This window comes from Heterocephalus glaber, unplaced genomic scaffold (genome assembly GCF_053883595.1).
Source record: "Heterocephalus glaber isolate CG9 unplaced genomic scaffold, H.glaber_assembly_v1.0 deba00001744, whole genome shotgun sequence".
Classification (NCBI taxonomy): domain Eukaryota; kingdom Metazoa; phylum Chordata; class Mammalia; order Rodentia; family Bathyergidae; genus Heterocephalus; species Heterocephalus glaber.
The window spans coordinates 5,667,497-5,692,780 of record NW_028258450.1 but is presented as its reverse complement, the minus strand read 5'-3'; the positions used below and the strand labels follow the sequence as shown (position 1 = coordinate 5,692,780).

The following is a 25,284-nucleotide window of genomic DNA, read 5'->3' as shown; positions in this document are numbered from 1 at the left end:
GTCGCTGAGTCACTGGATTGCCTGAATTCCACCCCCTCTGGGTGGCTCCCAGCACCCCAAACCCTTACCCACTTTACAGATGCCAAGGCAAGGGCCATCTGTAAAGTTGGTGGCCAGAGCAGTTGGCGAAGTTAGGCAGCCACTGCCCTGTGAGCACGCCCCGCCCCTCACCTTGGCCTTGGTGACTTCTGCATCCATGGGGTGGTTGGCTTTGAAGATTTTCTGCGCCTCCTGCAGAGGGCTGGGGGCAGAAAGATGAAAGTGAGGGGAGTCCCCGGCCCTGCTCTGCCCCGCGCAGCTGTGGGCATGGCCACCCTGCCCCTGCTCCTCACAGGCTCAGCTGCTTCCAACGCTGGAAGAAGTCCTGGGCTGCCATCTCCGTGGGCTGGAAGAACTTGTTGATGGTCACCGGGAGCTTCAGGGTGAGGGACTGGGGTGCACCACCGTATCTGGCAGGGAGGCATGGGCTCCATGAGGCCACACCCCTCACCCGAGAACCCCCGCCCAACTTCACTGCTGGTCCACTCACCGGAAGCGCACAGACAGCAGCGGAGGCGTCAGGAAGTCCCTCAGACACTCTATGTTGAGCACCTGCTGCACCTGCGCCCCACCATCCACCTGTGCGGCCACACGCTTCGTCTGTACAGCCAGCTGTGCCCACCGTGGTCAAGGAAGCCAAGACAGGGTGTCCAGGGAGTCTTGGCCATGGTCCTTTGATTTCCTGGGACCCTCAGCCTGTGGGCCTCTGAAAGGCCCTGCCCGGCAACCCAGCACTAATTCTACAAAGTTCGTACTGTGCAAAACCTTGGGCCCCCCTCTGTGGCCTTCCACCGTGATCTTGGAACTCTATTATTGGCTCTGGTTGCAGACCCCAGCTCTTACAGCCTGGGTGACTATGAGCAAGCTACTCAACCTCTCTTAAAACCTCAGCTGCAAAATGGGTATGTGCAACAGGTCAGGGGTTTAGCTCAGTGGCACCGCATCTGCTTCCCAAGCGCAAGGTCCCAAGTTCGATCCCCAGTACCACAAAAAAAACAAACACGGGCACATGTAAAATGTCCTCAGGAGTCAGTGATGCAATCCATTAGGAGCATGGCAAGTAATACATATGGATGGTAGCAGCTGGTGTCACCACCTGCATCCATGGCTGCCTTTGTGTCAACCCATCGGTAAGGAGTGGGTCTTACCTCCCACCCACCTGTGCCCCATGACCAGCACACAGCTGCCTACCGGGACCTCTGGAAATGATGGATGGATGGATGGATGGATGAAGCAACTGAAAGGGTCCCCAGAGTTTTAGGGCCCAGCGCCTTTCATTTCACAGGTGTGGAAACAGAGGCCCAGAGAAAGGGGGGGAATGACTGACACTGTCAGTGACCTTCCCGGGGTTGTTTTTAACTGCTCTGATCTTCACAATGGCCCTAGCAAAAGGCTCGGAGAGGCAAAGTGACAGCCGGGTCTCACAGAGCAGCTCTGGTCAGCATCTAAACCCAGCTGTGGCTCTTGAGTGCAGAAGGTTCTAGAATCTTGGGTGTGGAGCCCAGCGAAGGACCAGGTCAGGATATGGGAGGCACCTGATGGACAAACTGAAGCCCAGGGCACTGGGGTTCCTGAAGTAAGGCCTCCTCTGTCATATTGTCACCGCCTGTCCTAGGGGGATGATGTGCTCTTAAGAGGGCCGGAACAAGGGTCAAGACCTGGTGCCTCAGCCTCCCAGTGACCAGCAGGGCCAGGCCCAAGAGGATATGAGTCTGGAGGTCTCCTGGGTGGACGACCGTGGGCAAGAAGTTCTGGAACTGCACGGAGGTCTTGTTGCCATAGAAGAGATACATGCGGCCTGTAGGGGTGGGGGGCTCCATCCGAGTTCCTGTCTCCTGGCACCAGCCAAGCCAAGGGCTCCCCACCACCAACCCTGTCCCATGAGGCATCCAGACACACCCAGGTTCTGCCGGAACTCCGATTTGACTCCGATCTGCAGCAGCTGATTCTCGAACAAGACCCCGTTGTTCTTGCATACAAACCTGATTGGGGTTGGTGGGGGTCAGGCACCTGAGCTCGGGCATGGGCTCCCCACTTATCCCTGTACCCCTCTCCCAGCTCGCCCAGGACTCACTTATTCAGCAGTTCATCCGCTTCTGGGACGGGAGGGCCGATGTCCTCAGGACCTGGGCTAGGGGCCGGGAAAGGAGTAAGATGGGAAGGGGCTTGGAGGCTGGAGCTCAATGGGCGTGGGACAAGGCCTAGAAGGACAGAACCTCACAACCTTAGAATCCACATACCCAGACTCCCCAGAGCTTAGGGAACCCTAGAACCAGACTGGCGGTTGTCACTAATTTGAATGGGACCCTGCCAGGTGCCCCCTCCCCATCAGAAAACCCCAAGTTCCACTTTCCTCCAATTCCTGCCATGGTTGAGCATCAGGAACCCCTTGCCAAGGGCTCCCAGTCCCCTAACCCACCCCCCCACCCCCCGAGGCCACCCCTTACTCAGCAGCTGGAGCTGGGTCAGCCAGCAAAGCCATGGGGCTCTCAGGGGCAGGCGGCTCCAGCTCGCTGGGCCATTCAATCCCAGAGTAGACAGAAGACAGGCGTGGCAGGCAGCCAATCCCAAAGAGGCAGCGAGAGGGCCGGAGAGAGGGAGGGAGGATGAAGGAGAAAAGGAAGAGCAGGCTGAGAAACAGTGAAGGGAGAGGAGACCAAGGTGGCCAGGGGTGGCAGAGAGTCCAGAGTGGCCAGATCGGGCGGCAGCCAGGGCTGGCAGAGGCTTCAGGACAGAGAGGAGCGAGCTGGGCTGGGGCAGGGGCCTGGCTGCAGTGCGGTACCTGAGGAAGGCTTCCTCGGGGGTGGGGCCCAGGCTGGGCTGGGCAGCCGGGCCATCGGAGAACACGTCCACCAGGAGGTTTCCCGCACTGGCAGGAGCCGGGGCTGCCGCTGGGGGAGGGGCTGCCCGCAGCCCCAGGAGGTCAGCAGAGGGCGAGGGGGTGGACTGCAGGAGATGGGGCCACGGTGAGCCCGGGGGCGGCTGCAGGGCTCGGCCTGGCACAGGCGCAGCCGCCCCCGGGCTCACCACGGTGCTGGGGGTGGGCTCCACAGCCCCATTGATGTCACTGCTGCTGGCGTCCCTCCGGCCGTCATCCAGGGCGCTGGCGGCCCCTGGGCCCTTCTTTCGTTTCAGCTTGGCCAGGATGGACGACTCGCGCTCGGGGAAGGGTGGCATCTCCTCCAGCACCGTGGCCTGCGGGTTGGGTGGGATGGTCAGGGGAGGGACACTTCTGGTCTGGGGAGAGGGAGGGTCCCGAGGGCAGGCGCAGGGCTCTGACCAGGACATCGGTGCTGGCCACAGAGCTGAGGGTGAGGTATTCCACGGCGCGCTGCTGCAGCTCCACATCGGCGTTGCGCAGCTGGGAGCCGGCCCGCAGCACGCCCTGGATGGTGGCCTTGGTCTCAGGGAAGAGGTTGATGAACTTGATGTAGGTGGACAGCAGCAGTGCCCGTGTTGCAACGCTGCACAGGTGGAACTTGGAATGCAGCAGGGAGAACTGCACCGGCGGGCTGCAGGCGTGGGGATGGGGTGGGGTCAGCAGGACCAGGCTGCCCCATGGACACCCCCCAGGGAACCCCCCCAGGACCCCTCCCCGACCACACACTGGCCCAGGGGCTGAAGCTCCCAGAGACCCAGGACTGTGTCTGTTGCATGGCACTGTCCCAGATTCCTGGGAGGTGTTTGGGTGACAGGCCAGGAGGATTCCCAGATCTCCATCATTACCAGCCCTGGGAGCCCTGGGCGTGCTCCAGACCCCTTAGAAGTTCAGACGTTCACCCTGAGCCTGAGGCTCCCTCACCTGGAGCGGGGATCCCCAGCAATCAGGTTCCCAAACTCCCCAAGGATGTAGCCACCGACTTTCACCATGTTCTCGTGACAGGCTGGGGCCTGGAGGGCCTGGGGTGGGCAGGGCGGGGACAAGAGGAAGACGATCTCTGGCCCTGCCCCTTGGGGGCTCCTATGTGCCCAGCCCAGAGCAAGGGCCTGAGTTAACAGGCAGAATCCTCACAGCTCTGTGAAGGGTTACAGATGGGGAGACTGAGGCACAGAAAGTAAGTGACTGGCTCCAGCTCATAGGAGAGGTAAAATGGGGCACCACTGGCCCCCCCACTCCTGGGGACAGGGAGTGGGAAACCACCAAGACTGAGGGAGGGGCCAGTACACACCAGCACCCCACACCCACGCTCCGTGGACTCTGCACAGATCAGTTCCCACGTGTCCCCTGGAGGTCCCGAAAGGCAAAGGCATGGAACTGAGGCCACACTGGTAAAGAAAAACCAGATGGCGGCCCGGGCTGGCAGGGCCCACAGCCAGCTGTCCTTGCCTGGCATCTGTCCCACCAGAGGGGTCAAGGTGAAGGACGCTGACCTCAAAAACAGTCTTGGCAGCATAGCCCTGGACATCATCTCGGTTGGTGACAATCTGCAGCACACGGTACCACACCTCCTCACTCACATAGTCGCCTGCGATGCGGATGAGGTTGAGGATGGTGTCCACGTACCAGCTGTAGTCCACGGCATACTTCTCCGCCAGGATGGCCACCTTCAGCACCTGTGGTGGGAGGAAGTGGGAGCGTGTGTGCTATGGGAGTCAGCATCCACTTACCTGGAGCTGGGCCTGCCACTGAGGAGAGACCAGAGTGCAGGCCCAGCCTCCTCCCTCAGACCCAGGGTCTGGGCCAAGCCTCTTCCTTAGACCCCAGGCCCCCACAAGACTCACAATCTCTTCCCGGATGGCGTAGTCAGCTGTCTCCAGGTAGCGCAGCATCTCCGACACAATCTGCTTGGCGTTGCTCCGGTCACACATGGCGTAGAGGAGATCTGCTGCTCGCTGCCGCACGCTGACATCCCGCTCGGTCTGAGGGAGGAGAACACGGCCAGGCTGGGTTCCAGGCTCCTCTGTGGCACCAGGCTGGCCACTTGGTGGCACTGAGCCCCTGGCCGTACCTTGAGGGCGTTGATGACGGTGTCGATGTGGGTCTTGACGGCCTCGTGGGAGAACTCGGAGCTGGCCAGCGTGCACATGCTCTCCAGTGCCAGGTAGCGCAGGTTGGTCTCTCGGTGCTGCAGGAACTGGCCCAGCTGGTTGCAGGCGCGCACCAAGAGGTTGGGCTCACTGCCGTTCAGGGAGACAGGGCCCGTGAGGGGATGGGGACTCGGGTCCCAGCTGAGCCAGCCCTCATCTCCCTAAGGCTCCAGGTCTCACCTCCTGCCCACCTGATGACCCAGTCCTGACCCCCCTGGGAACTCAGACACCTTGGCCAAATAAAGATCCGCAGCAATTCCGCCTTACGGCCCTAGCACCAGCCTTTGAGGTAGGTTTTTCTTTCCTGGAGGCGTTGGGGATTGAACCCATCCTCTTTCTGACACTTCCCTCCCCTTCCTGTCACCCTTGCTCCTCCCCCAGCCCCGCTGGCAGGGTGGACACCTGTCGTAGTGGATGATGAGACTGATGGTCTCAAAGAGGATGGCGTTCTTGGCGTTGGAGTGCTGCACCTTCTTGGACTTGGGAGGCTCCTGGGCCTTGTTAAGCACGGTCTCCAGGCTCTCCACCAGCCGCCCCTTCACAGCCGCGTCCTCTGGGGAGACAGCACGCCGGCCTGAGCTCTCGTCTTCCTCTCTGGCTCCCAGCCTGGCAGGGAGGGGCTCAGAGATACAGGCCCTGTCTGCAGACCTGCCACCCCTGCGAGCCTCAGTTTCCCCTCTGAAGCACAGATGCACATTAGGCTTCTCACAGAGCCAAGCAATGCCTGAGCTGTCCTGAGATGACCCCAAATCCTGGCCTGCCCAACGACAGCCGTGCAGAAAGCACAGACAACCACTGTGTATCACTCGGCGCCAGCTCCTCACACAGGAACACAACCCCGGACAGCCCCACAGGGACATGCTAACTCACAGGACAGGGAAGGGGCCAAAGGATGCTCCAAGGCAGCAATCGGCAAATCTAGAATAGGGGGCACACCACAAGACAAACCCTCCTAGTTTCTTTGAAAACGGGTCCATTTGGGGGTTCTAGTAAGAGTAAGAGTTGGGTGTGGGGGTGCATGCCTCTACTCCTAGCATTTGGAAGGCTGATGCAGGAAGACTGAAGTGAGTTTGAGGCCAGCCTGGGTTACACAGTGAGACCCAGTCTCAAAAAATAAAAAAAGAGTAAAAGAAATAGCGGTAGAGCATGTGCTTAGTATGCATGTAACCTTGGGTTCCATCCCCAGCACTGCAAAAACAAAGGACTCAAAAGAAATGACAAAGGTAACTCACTATACTGTGTGTTCCTGGAGTGTACTGTGGCACACATGACGTACACCCACATTCCTTCACAGGAAGAGAGCTTTACTCTGGCTTACATGTGCACTGTCAAACCACAGAAATAATGCCATTCTGGACAATCAGGTGCCACAGTGGAGTCACTCTGAATTGTCTCAGGCATGATAATGGGGCTGTGGTTTTAGTACAGTGTCCTAGGTCTTAAGAAATCTGTGCAGAAACACAAGGGCGTGTTAGGATGTGTGCAATCTACTTGCAGGCCTTCTTGGAAACAGCACGGTGTTCGCACTGCTGTCGAGTAGAGAGAGAGGGGCCTGGTGTTTGCTATACCGTTTCTTCAACTAGTCATTGTCCTGTGTCCCCAACCTGCACCAGGGATTAAACCCAGGGCCTTCACACTGAGTTACAGCCTCAGCACTTTTTTTTTTTTGGTACCGGGGATCGAACTCGGGTCCTTGCACTTGCGCAGCAGGTGGCGAAACCACTGAGCTAAATCCCCGGCCCTGCACTTTTTTTTTTTTGAGACAGAGTGTCATTAAGCTGCCTGGGCTGGGTTCAAACTTGAGACTCTCTTGCCTCAGCCTCTCTGAGTGTGGGATTGCAGGCGTGCACCACTGTGTCCAGCTTTCGCCATTTGTCTTTATGTTTAAAAGTTTTAATAAAATGAGGCCGGGGGTTTAGCTCAGTGTTTCCGGCATCTGCCGTGCAAGCACATGGTCCTGAGTTCAATCCCCGGTACCAAAAAACAAAACAAAAGTTTCAATAAAATGGGAAAAGCTAATGTCAGGGAATAAAGGGGCAGTTCTTGCAAATGAAAACCAATTAATGAGAAATTATCAAGTTTGATGCTTGTGCCTTGATTAGATCTTATTTTGAACCACCTCTAAAAGACATTTTGGGGAATATTAAAGCCTACAGAGCTGGGTGTGGTAGCACATGCCTGTAATCCCAGCACTCAGGAGGCTGAGGCAGGAGGATCGCAGTGAGTTCAAGGCCACCCTGAGCAGCACAGTGAGTTCAAGGCCAGTCTGAACTACATAATGAGACCCTGTCTCAAAAAACCGAAAACAAACAAAAAATAAATTACTTAAAAATAAACTTGAGATGGCCCCCCAAGCAATGACACAAGATTGGGGTTCCACTCCTGCCACCCCAAAGCAGTCCCTACCACACCAAGGGCCAGAGAAGGCAAGAGACTTCCCAGGCCATGGGACAAACTCATCACTGCCCACGAGCTGGGCCAGGCCTTCAGTGTTGCCCAAACTGTCACTCAGTCACAGCGACACACGGGCGCACAGGCACACAGACACGCACGCGTGCACACCAGGTCACGCACGCTCCAGACCTGCGGATACACACAGCCCGTCATGTATGCGGACACCCGTGTGTGCATGATATAGAGACAAGACACACACCTGTCACATATGCACGACACACACAGACGTGCAAACAGACACGCACACGCCGGCTGTCTACACAGACGCAGCCACACACGAGCACTGGCTGTGGAGACACCAAACCCTGGCCTGGGCAGGTGCTGGCAGAGCTCCCTGGCAACTCCCCATCTGGCTTTGCTGACACCAACCCTGCCAAGGCCTTGGCGCAGTCAGTGCTCGGGGGCCGCGCAGGGGGCGTCAGCGGAAGCCACTCCTCCCTGCCTGTGCCTGAAGGGCCGGGTCTCACCTCCAGGCCTCAGTTTCCCTCTCTGCGTGCCCTAGACCATCCCTCCCCACCAGATGCTGGGTAAGTGCAGCCGGCCCTGGGCACCAGCTGCTGCAGGAGCTCTGTCACACACACCGTGGTGGCCAAGGGCTAGGGGGCCCAGCAGACTCTAGCACGGAGACAGGAGTGACCTTGGGCCCACCGGGCACCCCGGCAAGGGGCTCCCTCTCCCAGTCGGCAGCAAGCCCAGCTACAGAGGGACCAGCTCAGGTCACAGCTGCCACTGCCCTGGCCCTGCTTAACTGAGCCTGGCTTGAGAGAAACCCTGACTCAGACCCCATGGTACCTGGCGGGGGGTAGCACTGCAGCAGCCGCAGGAGCTTCACTGAGAGCCAGGGCGCGGGGACGAAGTAGTAGGTGTAGTCCTGGAGGTCGGTGGATGCTGAGGACACGATCTGAGGGGGAGGCCAGGTTGAGGGGGGATTGGCCAGGAGGGGGACTGTCCTCCAGGAGGTGCTGGCAGCCCACTGGTTTTATGGAGCAGAGAAACTAAGGCTGGGTGGGGGGATCGGGCACATGGCCTGTGAGGGTGGAGCAGCTGAGGCGGGCTGATCCTTCCAAGGTCTGCCAGTGCTCACTGAAGAAGTCTCTGCAGGGTCCCTTCTGTGTGGCAGTCCCCACATCCCCTCCATGACAGCCACATGGCGCTGGTTCCCTGGAGACTGTTCCCTCCCCTAATGGTGGAAGCCAGCAGGGGCAGGACCCGAGCCTGACACCCATCAGAAAGGAGGAAGATCCAGGGAAGAGGCAGGAAATCAGTGAATGATCAAAAGATCACATGACTGTTTTTCCTCATGGAAAACTCCTACTCAGACCTGAAAACCCTTTCTACAGAAAGCACTCCCACAAGGCTCTATACCACCTCCACGATGGTATGTGGCACTGCTGTCACTGTCTGTCTCCCACAGGGGCCTGGCACACGGCAGTACCCAGATGTGTGGTGACTGGTGAATGGATGGAAGAAGAATGGGCTGAGTAAGCTGGTGTGTATTCTCCTCATGTGAGAATTCAGGCCTCTTCCTACAGGCCTACTGGCTGTTGGGTGGTACTGGGCCATCCCCATCGGAAGACAGCACCATGGAATCTCAGAGAGGCATAGCCACTTGCCCAGGGCCACACAGCCCGGCAGCAGCCAAGCCAGATGAGCCCAGCTCAGAGTTTCAGTTTGGGCCACGGGGCTGAGCTTCGTCTCAGGGAGGCCAAGGGGACCGGAGAGATCAGAGGACATAGGGACTCTGGTGCCGTCCCTCACAGCCACCACAGGGACCACACGTACCCGGCTCAGGCGAGACACAGCCAGGGAGATGCAGGTCTTGAAGTCATCGGGGTTCTTCTTGCAGAGACATGTGATGAGGCTCACAGCAGCAGTGACCACACCCTGCAGGGGGCAGAGACAGGTGGGTCCCCACGAGAAGGACCCGGGCAGAGGCTGGGGGCTGGCGGGACAGTGTGAATGTGGAGGGTGTGTGTGTGCCACTGTGCACGTCACCCTCACACGAGGCTCACACTGATCCCTGTGACCCGACTTCAGCACATGTGCTGCGAGGGAGCAGGCTGTGTTTTAGGGGTGGAGTCAGGAGGCCACAGGGGATGGCGGCCAGCTCAGACCTGGAACCACGGAGGTGGGCCACGGGGACTGGGAGAGCAGGGTGAGTCCAGGCTGGGGTCTCTGCTGGCCAGCCGGGTGAAGGGAGTGGCTGGGGGATCAGTGGGCAGAGGGAACGGGCTGGGTCCGGGCTGGAGCTGAGGTGGCTTCCGGACAGCCGGGTAAGTCCTGAGGACTGCGGACACAGATCAGGGTCTCTAGGTGCCCGGGTGGATGTCAGGGAAGAAGTGGGAACCTGGACATCCAAGGGTCGGGACGGACATGAGGGACCTGGATATCCGGGGGTCAGAAGAGCAGAGGTGCGACCTGGGCATCGGAGGGGCCGGGTGGGGTCTCACCATGTGCTGATCGTTGAGCAAGTGCACCACGCGCGCCGTCCACTCGCCCATGGGCACCAGGTCGGGCGAGGCCTTGTAGAGGCGCAGCAGGCACAGGGCGGCACTCTGCTTCACGCTGTCCATGCTGTCCCTGTGGGACATGAGGTGGCGGGCGTCAGTGTGATAAGGGCCCAGGAGGGACAGGAAGCGAGGTGGGCGGGCATCCAGCCTGGCGCTGCCCTTGGACCCCGGCAGGACCCAGGGTCTTCCCCCACCCGTGTCCCCCCATCACCACGTGCTCCCCAAGACCCGCGGGGTGTCCCGAGACACTGTGTGGGAAGGGTTCTCTACTGAGGCGACGGGTGACCAGAAACCCGAGTCACACATGACAGAGAGAAGCTCCCCACACACCGGGGGCAGGCGAGGAGGGAGAAAGGCAGGACAGGCAAGCTGCTGCTGGAGAGCTGGCCTGTAACCCCAGGACTCTGGGAGCCACAAGCAGGACAGCTCCAAGTCCCAGCCCAGCCTGGACACTCAGCGAGACCCTGTCTCAAAATAAAAAATTTTAAAAAGGTCTGCGGATGTAGCTCGATGTGAAGGCACTAGGTTCAATCAATCCCCAGTACCACGAAAAACAAAGCGAAACAAAAAGACAGTGTGGGAACACAGGGCCAGATCCACAGGCCCTTAGGCCTTAGGTGAGGAATCTGCTTTCCCCAGCGTGATCGGGGAGCCACCACGGGCGAGGAGAGAGGACATGCGGTCCTAACTCTGGTTTTCTGGTAACGAAAGGCACCAAGAGAAAGCCAAGGGCATGGGCACAGCCCTGGGGACACCTGTAGGGCCACAGGCCAGGCGCACAGGTACCTCACGGGGAGTGCACGAGAAATGCGACACAGCAACACGGTGGCTGTTTCCTGCCAGTGCCCTGGCAAGCTGCCCCTTGAGGCTGCAGCTGGCCAACAGTGGACAGGCCCTCGGGGCCTCTGACAGGGGCCAGGCCACCTTTCCGGGTGGGTGGTGCAGGGTACGGGGCGCTGTGCAGCTGGGCCCACACCCGCCCTGGGGCATCAGATTAAAAGCTGGATGTGTGCTGTGGGTGGTGACCTTCAGGTCATTATGGTCGCTGTGCTGCTCCCACTCCAAAGGCCTCCGTCGGGGACTCTGGTCCGAGCACTTCCGTGTGTCGAGTCCTGGAGCCCCCACAGGTGGGGAAGGACGAAGGGCTACCCATCAGGTGACTCTGGGGCAGCAGTGCCAATGAGGCTGGGACCCAACCCACGCAGCACAGGGACACACAGCCAGGTGGAAAGGACAAAAAATGGGCATAAAAGCCACAGACTTCTGCTGGACATGGTGACCTGTGCCTACAATCTCAGCACTCAGGAGGCTGAGGCAAGAGGATCCCTGCAAGTTCAAGGCCAGCCTGAGCTGCACAGCAAGACCCTGTCTCAAAACAAAACAAAATGGCCATGATTTCAGGGTAGGCATGTGGCTAGCATGTGCGAGGCCTTGGGTCTAATCCCTATCTCAAAACAACCACCAAAATCAGCTGTAACTGCTTTCTTTTCTCTTAAAATGGAAACTGGCATGGTGACACAAGCCTGGAACTCTACTGTCTTAAAATTTCAAAAAATAATAAAAAATGCTGGGAATGTAGCTCAGTGCTCCTTGTATAATCCCTAGTAATGCCAAAAAAAAAAAAAAAAAAGGTCGGGCCAGAGATTTAACTGAGTGGTTTCACCACCTGCCCTGCAAGCACAAGGACCCAAGTTCAATCCCTGGTACCAAAAAAAAAAAAAAAAAAAGGTTTGTCATCCAAGAGGCTGTGGCAGGAGGATGGCTTTGAGGCTAGCTGGGCTACATAGCAAGCGGTTGCCTCAAATAACAAACAAACAGAAAGGTCTGATACCAAAGGACCCAGTAGTTCCGCTCCTAGGCACCGGCCCAGGAGACACAAAAAGAGGACACAGGAAGAGCACACCCCCGCTGCAGCCTGCACTGGAAGTTTTCTGGGGAGCTGAGAACTGAGTTCCACCCACGCCTACCACAGAACCTTAGTCAGCCACCAATGGGAAAGGGGTTCTGACCCCGCCACAGCCCGGATGGACCCCAAAAGACGACACTGAGGGAAAGAAGCTAGACTCGGGCCATCGCCCTGTGACTCTCCCAGTCACAGCAAGGGCAGCCCCTCTGGACCCCGGCAGGGCGCAGCCCTATGGAAGGAGGACAAAGTTACCTGAGCCTGCAGTTATTTGCCAACCTGGCCTCATCAGTCTATGGTTCCTCCCAGTTCCTTCCCCAGGGTGGCTTGGACCTGTGTCCGCAGGCTGATACAGACGAACTGTTCTTGACTTAAGGAAACTACTGGCAGCTGGGTGTGGTGGTGGACACCTGTGATCCCAGCACTCTGGGAGGCTGAGGCAGGAGGGTCACATGTTAGAGCCCACCTTGGCAATTTGGGGAAATCCCCACTCAAAGTTTAAAAAAAATAAAATAAGAAGGGCTCAGTGGAGGGGCTGGGGATTTAGCTCAGTGGTTCCACCGCCTGCCTTGCAAGCATAAGGACCCAAGTTTCATCTCTGGTACCAAAAAAAAAAAGGGCTCAGTGGGAAGGCCCTGAGTTCAATCCCCAGTAACACACAGACACACAGACACACACAGACACACACACACACACACACACACACACACACACACACACTCTGAAGTGTCCTGAATCTCTTCATTTTCTTCCCATGCCCCTGGTCATGCTTCTGTTCTCCCAGCCAGGGCATGACATGCTGGACCACCCCAGGGCCCAGCCTCTAGGCTGCTTTTCTTCCCTGGTCACATTCTCCCTGAGGATGCCATCCAGCCCCTGCTCTAAATGTCATTTATTTCTGTGCTGCTTCATCAAGTGATCCTCCTGCCTCAGCCTCCCGTGTGTTGGGACTTCAGTGTGCACCCCACACCTGGCTTGCCACCCCTTAGACAGCAGGTCTCCCCGGGGGCAAGGGAACATGAGGCTGACAGTTATTCTGCACAGAGGCTGGAGACAGGTAATTTTGTGTGGCAACCCCATGGGGGTTTATTCCTAGGTCACCATCACTCTGAAATGTGGCCCATAGAGCCACTCCTCAGACAGGCTCTGCCTCTGCTCCCCAAGGTGTAGGGTCCTGAAACGAACACCACCCAGCTTCGGCACTCTGCCCCCTCGTGGTGCTGGGCTGCTCCTGCTGGGGGCTTCTCCTTACTTTCTAGCTGGCACAGGGGCCCATTTGAGAATGTTTTCCTTCCCCATTTATCCAACAGTGAGAATTGGGGTTCAGTGAGATCGTCAGGCAGGCCCCTCATCCAGCACAGTGCCAGGGACAAGCCCTATGTCTGCCCACACCAGGCAGGGTGACCCTGCCAGAAAGCAAGGCCAAGCACGCCATTCGTCTGCTTAGAGCACACTGAGCACCTCTCATTTCAACAGACTCTAAGCCAAACTCCCTAAGTCTCTGCTGCATTCACTGTGCAGAGCGCCTGCCTGCCACAGGCCCTTTGCACTTGCTGGTCCTTTTCTGTGGGATACTCTTTCTCCAACATCCTCCAGTGATGGTTCTCTTCATCATGCCTGACTCCAACTGTACCTCCTTACAGAGCTATTCCCTGACTGCTGCAGTCTAATCAGCCTCTTCATTACCCTCAGTTGTTTTTGTTTTGTGGTTTGGGGGATGGAACCCAGGGCCTTCACACTGAGCTGCATCCCCAGTCCTTTCATATTTTTCATTCTGAGACAGGATCTCTCTAAGTCACTAAAGTGCCCAAGCTGAGCTTGAACATCGTGATCCTCCTGCCTCAGCCTCCCAGGGTGTGGGGATGACAGGCGTGCACCACCATGCCTGGCTTGTCACTGCTTTTGTACTAGCTGATAAAGGGATGTGTATGGGACACACGGCCCACAGGCTCTGCAGGGAGGCCACTGCACACCATCCCATCTGTTTGTGAGAGAGAAGACAATCATGGGGCTAACACGGAAACCGCTGGCATCCTCGGCCTAGCGGGGCTGGGAGAACATGGACAGCTGCCTCGGACCTGGCCTCAGGCCTCAGACCTGGCTGGGCCTCACCTTCCCCATCCCCTCTCCGTCCCCAGTGCTCACCCAGCTACCAGGATGCGGGGGATGTCGGCAGCGAAGGCCTCGCCCATCTCCCGGCTGCCCACGTTGGCGATGCAGTGCAGGGCCAGGCACATGAAGGTGGGGTTGCGGCTGGCCAGGTCGTTCTTGATGGCGTTGTTGATGAGCCGGATCAGCTCCGAGTTTGAGTTCACCAGCACAGAGATGAACAGGTAACCCTGGGTGGGGAAGACAATGCGCAGCTGGGAGCCTTGCGGCCAGGTGGCCCTGGACCCAACCCTCACACTGAAGCCTCCCACCTCAGAGCCAGGGGTCCGGGCCCAGCCTCCTCCCTCAGACCCGGGGGTCCTGGACCCCCAGCCCTCCTCCCCAGACTCACTATCTGCTTCTCTGTGTACTTATTGGAGCTGAGCAGGTTCACAGCCTCCATGTGTCCGAAGTCAATGTCGTGGCCAAGCAGGAAGATGAAGAGCAGTTTGCACACATATTTTTTCTTGCTGTAGCCATCCAAAGCCTTGTCCCCTGGGTGAGGAAGAACGGGGAAGTCCATAGTGAGGACAGATCTCTAGACAAGCTGCCACCCCACCTCCTGGCTCTTCCTCTGGCTGAGACCTGGGCTCCACCTACCTTTGAACTTGGACCGGATGTTGGCCAGCTCCTTGTTAATTCTCTTGATCTCAGCCTCTTTGCTCTTACCTGGGAGAGGGGAGGACTGAGTTTGGCACCGCCCTCACGTCCTCCTTCCTCCCACTGTAACCTCTCAGGGCTCTGGACGCCCCCGCAGGCACTCGCTGGCCTCTCCCGGAAGATGTCACGGCCTCTGGCCCTTGACAGGTTCCGCATCATTCAGGCCCCTAAACAACCCAGTGGCCTCAACTTTCAGAGCACAGCCCCACACAGGGCACTGCCACCACCTCATCCAGACCCCAGGCTCTGAGTCCCGTCCCTGCAGCAGCCACCTCCCTGTCCCCACACGCTGTCCTTGCTGACATGGGGCCACGAGCCCTGGGACCTCCACCCTCCACCTGGAGCCTCGTCCCCTGGGATGGTCCTACCCATGGTGTCTCAGCTCCTGCCACCTCCATCAGGAGGCCTTTCCTGGCCACTTCTTTTTTTCTTTCTTTTGTGGTACTAGACATCCAATCCAAATCCTTCATACTGAGCTACATCCCCAGCCTTTTTTATTTTTTATTTTGAGACTGGATCTTTCTAAGTCACTAAGTTGTCCAGGCTGGGGTTGAACTTGTGATCCTCATGCCTCGGCCTCCCAGAGTGCTGGGATACTGGGCGTGCACCATCATAGCCGGCTCCTGCCTACTTCTTTAAAGTGAATTTCTTATTATTTTACTTTGAACACTTCCAAAACCAGCCCTCTCAAGAACACTTCGTACAGCATAACTCTCTCCTTTATCTTTTTGTTTTGGTTTTTTTTGGTACTGGGAATTGAACTCAGGACCTTGTGCTTGCTAGGCAGGCATGGTGTCACTGAGTCAAATCCCCAGCCATAACTCCCTCATTTATCTGTGCCTCCTGACCTCGGCACCCAGCCCACATCTGAGGGGGATCCCAGAACTGTGCCCGGCACACATCGGGCGCTAAATATCTGGGGATCCAAAGGGCAGAGAGTTGTCTGACCCACACCTGTGCCACCCACATCCCCGAGCACGTGCCCTGGTTCTCAGGAGGGTTGGAGGCATTCAGTGAATGAAAGAATGAGCAAGCACACACGCACCCTCCTCTTCTGAAATCCTGGCTCCCAGGGAAGCCCCACCTCAGCACTCTCACCAGTGCCACCATCAAGGCAGCCACCAGCCGGGTGGCTCTGCTACTGAACCATGGCTGCTTAAACTGAGCCAGGCTGCAGGTGGCAAGGACATAGGATTAGGAAGAATCAGAGGCCTGGCACAGTGGCTCCTGCCTGTAAGCACTTTGGGAAGCTAAAGCAGGAAGATCGCAAGTTTGAGTCCCTCCTGGGCAACTTAGGGAGACCCTGTCTCAAAATAAAAAGGGGCTGGGTTTGTAGCTCAGTGTGAAAGCCCTGGGCTCAATCCCTAACACTGCAGAAAAGAAAAAAGAAAAGAGGAAGTGGGGAGAAGAAAGAGAAGGCAATGCAGGAAAACAAAAAATATAAAATAGTTCATTAAAAATGGTAAAATAAACCAGGCATGGTGGCAAACGCCTATGATCTCAGCTACTTAGGGGGCCAAGGCAGGGGGACAACAAGTTCAAGGCCAGCCTAGGGAGACCCTGTCTCAAAATAAAAAGGGCTGGGGTATAGATCAGTGCTAAAGCACTTGCTCTGCCTGTACAAGGCCCTGGGTTCAAGCCCCGGTGCTCCAGCCGCTGCTCCGGAGGCCAGCTAACTCTCGTAATTGAATTTTGTTTCCAGAGGTCCCATGGGCCAGGCCCACGGGGAGACACCGGGATGCAGGGTCGGCTGCCACACCCCACCAGGGTGTCCAGGACAGAGGCTGTCAGCGTCACCCAGGGCCTCGGTGGAGGCGGCCAGAGCAGGGGACATGTGAGAGGACCTTGAAAGATGAGGAGGGTTCAGCGAAGCTCAGCCAGGGCCGGCCACACACACCCTGACGGCGGGGCTGAAAGTGAATCTGTGGGGACCAAAGGAATCCAGCACCAGCCTCTGGAGGTGGACCGGGGGCTGCCTAAGCCCGCAGAGCTGAACATTCAGACAGCAGTGAGTTCCCCAGCCAAAGACCTCTCTGGACTTCCCTGAAACCTCTATTAATAGTGTAATGAAATCCCAGCTACTCAAGAGGCTGAGGAAGGAAGATGGAAAGTTCAAGGCCAGCCCGGGAAATTTAGGAAGATCCTACATCCAAATTAAAAAAAAAAAAAAAGCCAGGAGCAATGGGTAGGGTGTAATCCCAGTACTCTAGGAGGCTGAGGCAGGAGAATCGAAAGTTCAAGCCCAACCTGGACAGTGTATGACAGAGAGACCCTGTCTTAAGGTAAAAAATTTTAAAAGGGTTGGGGATATAGCTCAGTGTGAAGGCCCTGTGCCTGGATTCACTCTCTAGCACCACACACAAAAAAAGTTTATTCTGCTGAGTGTTGTGGGACATGCCTGTAATCTCAGCACTCAGGAGGCTGAGGCAGTAAGACTGCAGGTTCAAGGCCAACCTGTATCACACAGCAAGGTCAAGGTCAGGCTGGACTACATGGTGAGACCCTGTCTCAAAAAGCCAAAATAATGAAATATAGAAATAAATATTCTTTAAATTGCCCTGGAAGTTGATTTAAATATACAAATTATATTCTTTGTTTGGTTTTGTTTTTCATACTGGAGATCGAACTCGGGTCCTTGCGCTTGGGCAGCAGGAGGCAAAACCACTGAGCTAAATCCACGCCCCTTAATATTCTTTGAATATACATTTTTAAGAAGATCTCCAGCTGCCCCCAGTAGCGACAGAAGATTGGTCCCCAGGCACCAGGCTCCCGCACTGGCCAGCCCCACAGCTAGGGCCGCCCAGTCTCCACAGGTGACCTACACACTCCCCTGTCTGACGACACTTAATACCCTGCAAATCCCGCAAATGTAGTCTCGGCTCTGTGCTGTGTGGGGATAATGACAAGAAAAATGCCTGCACATGTTCAGTACAGACGTCATTTTTATCCCAAACAGTTTTGCTCTGCAGCTGGTTGAATCCACAGACGCCACACCCACAAATATAGAGGGCTGCTATATATATCAATGTATACGGATGTGTACACATTTGTTCTTTAAATAGTCTTTAAATGGTCCAGATCCATCCATACTGTCTTCTGTATAACTGGCCTGTAATTACAGCCTGTGATCCCAGCATTTGGGAGGCTGGGGCAGGAGGATCGCCTTGAGTTCAAAGCAATAGCCCCAGCACACATAATGCAGGAGAGGAAGGGCGGAGAGCAGCAGTGACAGTGGGTGAGGCAAGTGTCACTGGCACTCAGGCCAGCCAGCGACAGGGAATGTGCTCACCATCACGGGAGGCATGCAGACACACCTGCGGCTTTTAAAGGGTTTCGCTCATTCACAAAGGGATTTCTTAGTTGGGTTTAGGAATGAGTCACACCTATTTTGCCTGGGAAGCCCCTGGATTGGAGGGGAGGCAGACATGGAGCACGAGGGTGATGCACCTGCGATTGAGGATCTGGAGATGAGCCCAGTGTGGCTAGGCACAGGGACCTGAGTGTGCAAATGCCCAGGGACACGGGGGTGGAGGTCACCAGGAGGCCACGGACTCGGCATCAAAGCCCTAGAGTCTGAGGAAAGGAGCAGCAGCAGAAGGCCAACTAAGCAGCCCCCTGGACTTCTGAGAGAGCAGGGCACCATGGGACAAGCAAGGCCCTCTCCTGCCTGTGATTGTCACCGTGCCAGAGGCCACCACCTTGCTACAGGTGAGATGGGCAGAGCTGGGCACTGCCAAGGGGCCAAGGGTGTGCCCTGCTCGGGCTTCTGCCCGGGGAGACAGTGCCTTCGACAAGCATGGGAGTCGCAGCATGGAGGTACTGGGGAGCCACACCCTACAGAGAGGGACAGCCCGGGCCTGCCCGGCATGCACGATGGTCATACAGCTCAGGCCACTGGGGGCCACCTGGGACCAAACAGGAGTCCTAGGCTCCACGGTGCTCCTGGGAACTGGAAATGCGACTGGTGCCATCCAGGGACAGTGTTTTCATTTTATCTTATTTATTTACTTATTTATTATTTTGACCTTTTTGTGGTTTTTTTGGTGTGTGTGTGTGTGTGGTTACCTGAGCTAAATCCCCAGCCTATTTTGACCTTTTTGCGACAGGGTCTCACTATGTAGCCCAGGCTGGCCTTGAACTCACAGGAATCCTCCTGCCTCAGCCTCCCAAGTCCTGGGATTACCAGGTGGGCCTCACCACAATCAGTTTTTATTTTATTTTGAAATTTAAAAGGAAGGCTCAATTTGCTGACTGGATATATATATATATATATATTTTTTTTTTTTTTTTGGTACCAGAAATTGAACTCAGGACCTTGTGCTTGCCAGGCAGGTGTGGCACTGCTGAGCTACATCCCCAGCCCTGGAAATGTATATTTTGAATCATTTTAATATATATATTTTTATACTGGGGATGGAACCCAGGACCTTCAAATTAAGCTACACCCCTAGCCCTCTTTAAAATTTTTTTTTTTTTTTTTGTCTTCTTTTTTTTCTCTTTTGTTACCGGAATCAAACTCAAGGCCTCGAGCTTGCCAGGTAGGCACTGTGCTGTGAGCTACATCCCTGGCTAATATTTATTTGATTGATTGATTGATAACAAGGTTTCACTGAATCACTATGTTGCCCAGGCTGAGCTTGAACTTGTGATCCTCCTGCCTCAGCCTCCCAAGAATGCTGGGATCACAGATGTGAGCTACCAAGCCCGGTTGCATTTTAGGAAATCTTAAACCAGAGCAGGGGACTCTGATGAATGCAGCCTCCAATGAGAGATCCTCTGAGTATAAAACACGACTGGGTTTCAAAGACTTCAAGAAGAGAATGGAAGCTGTCAACAGCAGATGCTGGGGCTGAGGTGTAGCTCAGTGACAGCATCTTGCTTACCTGGGCTGAACCCCTAGACTCCATCCCTGGCCCCCAATATAAATTAAATAAATAAATGCATGTCCATCCCATGCGGAAATTATATTGGAGTAAATAAAATGTATTAAAGTTAATTTCACTGAACTTTTGCTTTTTAAATGTGCCAAGAAAATTCACTCTTGCCACGCATGGTGGTGCACACCTGTAATCCCAGCTACCTGGAGGCCACTGCAGGAGGAGTGAAAATTCAAGGACAGTCTGGGTAAAGTTAGCAAGACACTGTCACAAAATTAAAAGAAAAGAGGGCCGGGGGATTTAGCCCAGTGGTTTTGCCGCCTGCTGCGCAAGTGCAAGGACCCGAGTTCGATCCCCAGTACCAAAAAAGAAAAAAGAAAAGAAAACAACAAGCTAGGGATGTAACTCAATAGTACACTTGACCTTAGCCAAAAGGCTGAGAAGCGATGTAACTCAATAGTAGAGTGTTGTACAAAACCTTGGATTCAATCCCTAGTCCCCCACCCTCCATAAAAAGAAAAGATTTTTTTTTTTAGACAAGGTCTTGCCATGTTATTTGGGCTGGCTTTAAACTCTCTATGTACCCTCGGCTGGCCTCAAACTTGCAGTGATCCTCCTGCCTCAGCCTCCCTAGCGTGCTGGGATTATAGCCATGCGTCATCCAAGAAAAGAAAATTTAAACTTCTATCTATCGCTTGTGTTATGGCACTTGGTCAATCACAGCCCACACTATCAATGTCATCGCCTTCCCTGAGTGATGAAAATAATTCTCCTTAAATAATAAAGCCATTCTCTGCTGAGGCCCAATTGGAGTGTGAAGGGTGCCTGGCCAGCTGGCTGCCAGCCTCCCCTCCTGGCAGCGTCCCCCAGCGCCCTGAGGGCAGGCTGTGCACAGCTTCAGTCCTGGCAGTGTCCCCAGGAGCCTGGCACGCGGGATGTGAACGTGGACCAAGGCCACTGGACAACACCCACAGGGAGGAGGCGGGGCTCGGCCGGGTCTGTCCAAGCAGGTACACCGCCAGGTCACTGATGCTGGAACCCTGCACAGTGGCCCTCAGTCACCTTCCTGCTCTTCCTGAGGTGGCCAGAAGAACCCTGAGGAGACTCAGTCACATTTCATCTCTCCTCACCTGCAAACCCCCCAGAGCTCCCAGCTGCTCAGGTAAAAATGAAGTCCTCACTGTGGTCCAGTAGGGCCTGCACATCTGCCCTTGGCCGGTCTGGCCGAGTCCCCTGTCTTCCTTCCAGATGGCAGCAGCCACCTCCTCTGCCTCCTCTTCCTCTTGCTCCCTCCCAGTGCTTCTAAGTACAGTCCAGCCCCAGGGCCTTTGCACAGGCTGTGTGAATGCAGAGTTTGACACACCTGATTCACCTACAGCTGCCTCCCCTGTTCCAACACCACCTTCTGGCGAGGGACTCTGAGCAGCCTGGGTGACAGTACCATCCTGAATGCAGGCCGACTCCTGCTTTAGTTTCCTCCCAATACTTCCTGGCACCTGTCTGGACACCTGGTTTCTCTGAACACCAGAGGGCAGGAGCTTTAGTTCACTGCTGTGGCCCCATCACCTAGAACACCGGGTTCATTCATTTATTCACTCAAACATCTCCTGAGACCTCCCAAGGGCCAGGACCGCAGAGGGCAGCTGGGCACCCGGGAGGGGTTGAGACCAGGGCCTGAGTTCCCGGGGCTGAGGCAGCGTCACTCGAACGACGAGTCACTCGAGTGGGACAAGTTCCAGCAGAGAATCTCAGAGTGCGAGGCTACCACATCCTTGCTCTGCAAACTCTGGCCTGGGCTGCAGGACTGGGCCCCAGACAGGTGGCAGCCCCGCTGGGAAGAGCCTGAGCCTGCGGAGCAGCTGCTCCCAGATAAAAGGCTTCCACCAGCCCTGCTCCAGGCAGGCCAGCACCACGCCCTCAGGCCGGCCCCAACCTCTCCCCCTTCTTATCAGGAGAATTTGCCCTCCTCACCCTTCTCGCCCGGAGCCCCACTGGGCCCCAGCCATGGACCACTCCTCCTCACCTCCCACCCACTGCTCTCAGGACAGCACCACCCTCGCCTCTGCCCAGCTCCCACTGCAAGACCCACCCCAGTGCGGACCAGCCCCCAGGGCTCTCCTCAAAGCAGGCCAGCCTGGGCAAATTCAAAAAAGGGCCCCAGGCCTTTAGCACTTGCCACCTCTCGCCTTCACTGCCCTGGCCTGGCTCGCTCCTCCACATCCTGCCTCAACAGCTCCCAGAGTCTCCTGGGAAGCAAAGCCTGGTGTGAGCTCTGTCACTGGACAGTGCCCCATCTTCTCAAGTCTGGCCCTCTCCCTCACTGGCCTTACCACAGCTGCTGACGTTCCCTGCTTTTCTGGGAAGTGAGCACTCTCCACTGCACCCCTCAGCAGGCAGGCACCAGTCACTTCTGTCTCCAGATCTGCCGAATCTGGACATTCCATCTACATGGAATCACACACTCCAGTCTCTCACGACCAGGCCTCTCACGGGGCTGCGTGTCATCCTCTGTGGTCCCTCTGTGCTGTGGCACATGTCGCTGCCCCGTTCCTTTTTACAGCTGAATACTATTCCGCAGCAAGGACACACTGCTCTGTGTATTTACCGGTTGGTGGCGGCCTGGGTCAGTTCCACCTTTTGGCTGCTACGGACCAAGCCACAGCACCATCACACAAGTGTCTTTAGGACAGCTGCAGTCTGCACGGGCACCTTCCCAGCCAGCTAGGGACACATCTGTCCTACACGCACTGCTCCTCCAGCCCTGTGTGGCAGACTAAACTACTTCCATTACCACGGTCTGAGTGCCCCGTCCTCCCACCTCCCTCTGGGGCCCTCCAGTGAGCGCTGCCTGTCTTCTCTTCCTTCCCCAAGGCCCCATCATCGTCCCTAACCCCAGCATTTCTCAGCAGTCCCCTCACCCCATCCAGCCAACAATGTCCCCTGCAGCCCTGCAACATCCTTCTAATTTGGTCCTTGCTTCTACTCAGACCTCGAGTCTGTTCTCACAGCAGCCAGAAGGATTATTTTAAAACATCAATAGGGGCCAGGGATTTAGCTCAGTGGTTCCGACACATGCCTCACAAGCGCAAGGTCCCGAGTTCAATCCCTGGTACCAGAAAAAAAAACAAACCTCAATCTGTCGCATTCCTCCTCTGCTCAAACCACCCAGCTCTCAGTTCACTCAACAAAGGCTGAAGGGCTCACCACGGGCCACAGAGCCCTGTCACCTCATGTCTCCTCCCCTTCTCCTTCGCTTGGCTCCAGCCACACCGGTCTCCCTCCTCCTATTTGAACACACACCAAGCAAACTGACCTCACGACCTCTGAAGGCACTGTCTCCCTGCCCGAACCCTTTTCTCCAAAATCCACAGGCTTCCCAACCTCAAATGTCACCTCCACATCCTCTGAAAGGGACCTCCTCGAAATCCTGGTCCCTCTCCTCCCCTTCCCTTCCTTCCTTTTTTCACCACAGCACCCGCCATCATCCAACAGTGTATCATTTATTGCCTTCTCTGGGTTATTTCTATCTCCCTCAGAGAATGGAGCTTCTAAAAGCAGGGCTTCTTGTCATACTTGTAGCCCTGGTGCCTAGAACACAGCCTGGTAAAATGTGGTGATCAAAAAGTATTTGTTGTATGAATGAATAACCGAGTGAGCGGGTCTTCAGAGGCAAGCAGCTGTTGTTTTATTTTTTTGAGACAGGGTCTCACTACGCAGTTCAGGCCGGCCTTGAACTCATGGCAGTCCTCCTGCCTCAGGCTCTTGAGTGCTGTCATTAGAGGCATGTGTACCCACAAGCAGCTGCTGTTAGTGGAGTTTTCAGGCCAGAAAGCTGAGTCTGAAAGAGGTTAAGTGACTCACTGAGGATTACATTGCTGGTAGGTATCAGAGGAAGGGCACAGCTACTTTTGACAGACCCCACTGACAGATTACAATCCCCATAGCTCCTCCTCCAACTGATACCCAACAGTTTCCACCTGTCCTGTTTTGCTGAGCACCTACTACGTGCCAGATCCTTCCATGGCTAGGAAAGGAAAATAATCAGTGGGGACCAGCCAGGAGCCACTCTTAGATCCAGCCAGATCACAACAGCCAGGGTCCAGGTCAGGTCAGGCCTGGGGATGTGTGAAGGGTCCTGCTCACATACAAATCACAGCAAGCCCTCAGGAAAGTGCCACCGCGGTCCCGCCTGACAGACGAAGAAACTGAGAGGTGACATCCCCAGGTCAGGGTCACACATCTATGGATGGCAGAGTCAGGTCTGGCTGACCCCAAAGCCCATGCAGATGTAGCCTCTGGAGGCCCCTGGCAGCTGCAGACACCCACAGCTGCTCCCAGAAGTTGGGAGCTGACTTGCTGCCAGGCCTCCCATTTCACGACAGTCCCTCCTGGTGGGGTCTGCCTCCCCCGTATGGCTGTGGGGCTAACGTCCAGGCCTGTTGGCCTCCCTGACTCTGATCTCCCTGTCCGACCAGGCTTCCCCCATCCCCACTGTACAGATGTTCCCCAAAGCCCTCAGACCCGGGGCTCCTCCTTGAGGGCTGGGCGCTCCCCATCTGGTGCATCCCGAGAGCTCCCACGCTGCAGCCTTGTCCTTTCCAGGTCCCAGTGCCCAGGCTGGGCTCTCCTGACTCTGCACCTGCACCCTCTCCTGTGCTTCACAGGGCCCTAGGGCCCGCTCGCCACTGTCCTCCATGTGTCTCCTCAGGAACCCCCAATCTGGAACGCCTTTACCTCTCTCCAGGGTCCCTCTATAGTCTCCCCACTTCCCATCTCTCCTCACAAGCCCCAGACTTTTGACCACTCCCAGTCTTCCTCGATGCCACTGGTGGGGAGCCTCAGCGACCTATCTGGCCCCTTCCCCTCTGTGACACCCCCTCTCCTTGGGCCTCAAGCTGGCCCCATTAGGCCGCCTGTGCTCCACTTCCTCCCGGCCCCCTCTGGGCTCTTCTCATCCCATCTCTCCACAGGGCGCCCCCCTCAAGCACTTCCTCCCATTTCTGTCTACATCAGGGTTCCCTTCACTCCCATCGTGTGCACCATTCCTCAGCTTCTCTATCATTCCCAAGGGAGGCACAGATCGATCTCTCTCTCTCTCTCTCTCTCTCTCTCTCTCTCTCGCCCCACTCCATCCCGGAACCTCTCCAGCCTTCTCCTCTTTCGGACCCTCCGAACCCCTCACCACCGTGTCGCCACCCCAGGAATCACTCTGACACCCCAAGCCCCTGCATCCCCCCCACCCGAAAGTTCCCCCCAGGGCTCCTCTGTCCTCTCTCTCTTCAACGACAAAGTCTTCCTACCCTCAAGTTCCTCTGTGACCCCCGAACCCCTCACTCCCACGGTTCCCCTCCCCCGCGTCTCCTGCGTCCCCCGGCTGCGAGCTCACAGTTCCGGATGTCGGAGATGAACACCGCAAGCCCCCGCATCCCATCGCCCTTGGACACGGCCGGCATAATGGCGGTGGTGTGGGCTCCAGGCCCGGCCGAAAAGGGCACAGCGCAGCGGGGGCTGGCAAGCAGGGAAGGGGCGGAAAGGACCCCTGGCAGCGCCGAGGAGCGGAGCCGGCCGAAGGGGAGGGCAGGCGGGCTGGCGGGCGGGCTGATAGGCCGTAGTACCGCCCCTATCCCCGCCCCTCCGCTCTGCCGTTCGGGGTCCTCAGGCGTCC

The 25,284-nt window shown here is 56.4% G+C and overlaps 1 protein-coding gene across 2 annotated transcripts in view; it reads right to left on the bottom strand.

The window, feature by feature from the left end:
- The window catches only part of Ap2a1 (adaptor related protein complex 2 subunit alpha 1), a 26,036-nt gene extending 791 nt beyond the window's left edge, over positions 1 to 25,245 (bottom strand). Inside the window, exons 1-22 of one of the 2 annotated variants that reach the window (XM_087200730.1) lie at positions 25,006 to 25,245; positions 14,683 to 14,751; positions 14,435 to 14,577; positions 14,080 to 14,273; positions 9,972 to 10,101; positions 9,304 to 9,405; positions 8,314 to 8,422; positions 5,470 to 5,620; positions 4,989 to 5,157; positions 4,762 to 4,899; positions 4,411 to 4,593; positions 3,842 to 3,939; positions 3,320 to 3,551; positions 3,067 to 3,234; positions 2,822 to 2,985; positions 2,487 to 2,552; positions 2,114 to 2,170; positions 1,939 to 2,021; positions 1,749 to 1,837; positions 530 to 654; positions 333 to 449; positions 172 to 241 (exon numbers count right to left, since the gene is read on the bottom strand). In XM_087200730.1, coding sequence (XP_087056856.1) covers positions 172 to 241; positions 333 to 449; positions 530 to 654; positions 1,749 to 1,837; positions 1,939 to 2,021; positions 2,114 to 2,170; positions 2,487 to 2,552; positions 2,822 to 2,985; positions 3,067 to 3,234; positions 3,320 to 3,551; positions 3,842 to 3,939; positions 4,411 to 4,593; positions 4,762 to 4,899; positions 4,989 to 5,157; positions 5,470 to 5,620; positions 8,314 to 8,422; positions 9,304 to 9,405; positions 9,972 to 10,101; positions 14,080 to 14,273; positions 14,435 to 14,577; positions 14,683 to 14,751; positions 25,006 to 25,072 — 2,724 coding nt within the window. In that variant the 5' untranslated portion in view covers positions 25,073 to 25,245. The remainder of the gene's footprint in view (positions 1 to 171; positions 242 to 332; positions 450 to 529; positions 655 to 1,748; positions 1,838 to 1,938; positions 2,022 to 2,113; positions 2,171 to 2,486; positions 2,553 to 2,821; positions 2,986 to 3,066; positions 3,235 to 3,319; positions 3,552 to 3,841; positions 3,940 to 4,410; positions 4,594 to 4,761; positions 4,900 to 4,988; positions 5,158 to 5,469; positions 5,621 to 8,313; positions 8,423 to 9,303; positions 9,406 to 9,971; positions 10,102 to 14,079; positions 14,274 to 14,434; positions 14,578 to 14,682; positions 14,752 to 25,005) is intronic. The other variant, XM_087200731.1, reaches the window with a different exon arrangement.
- Between the last annotated feature and the right edge of the window lie 39 nt (positions 25,246 to 25,284).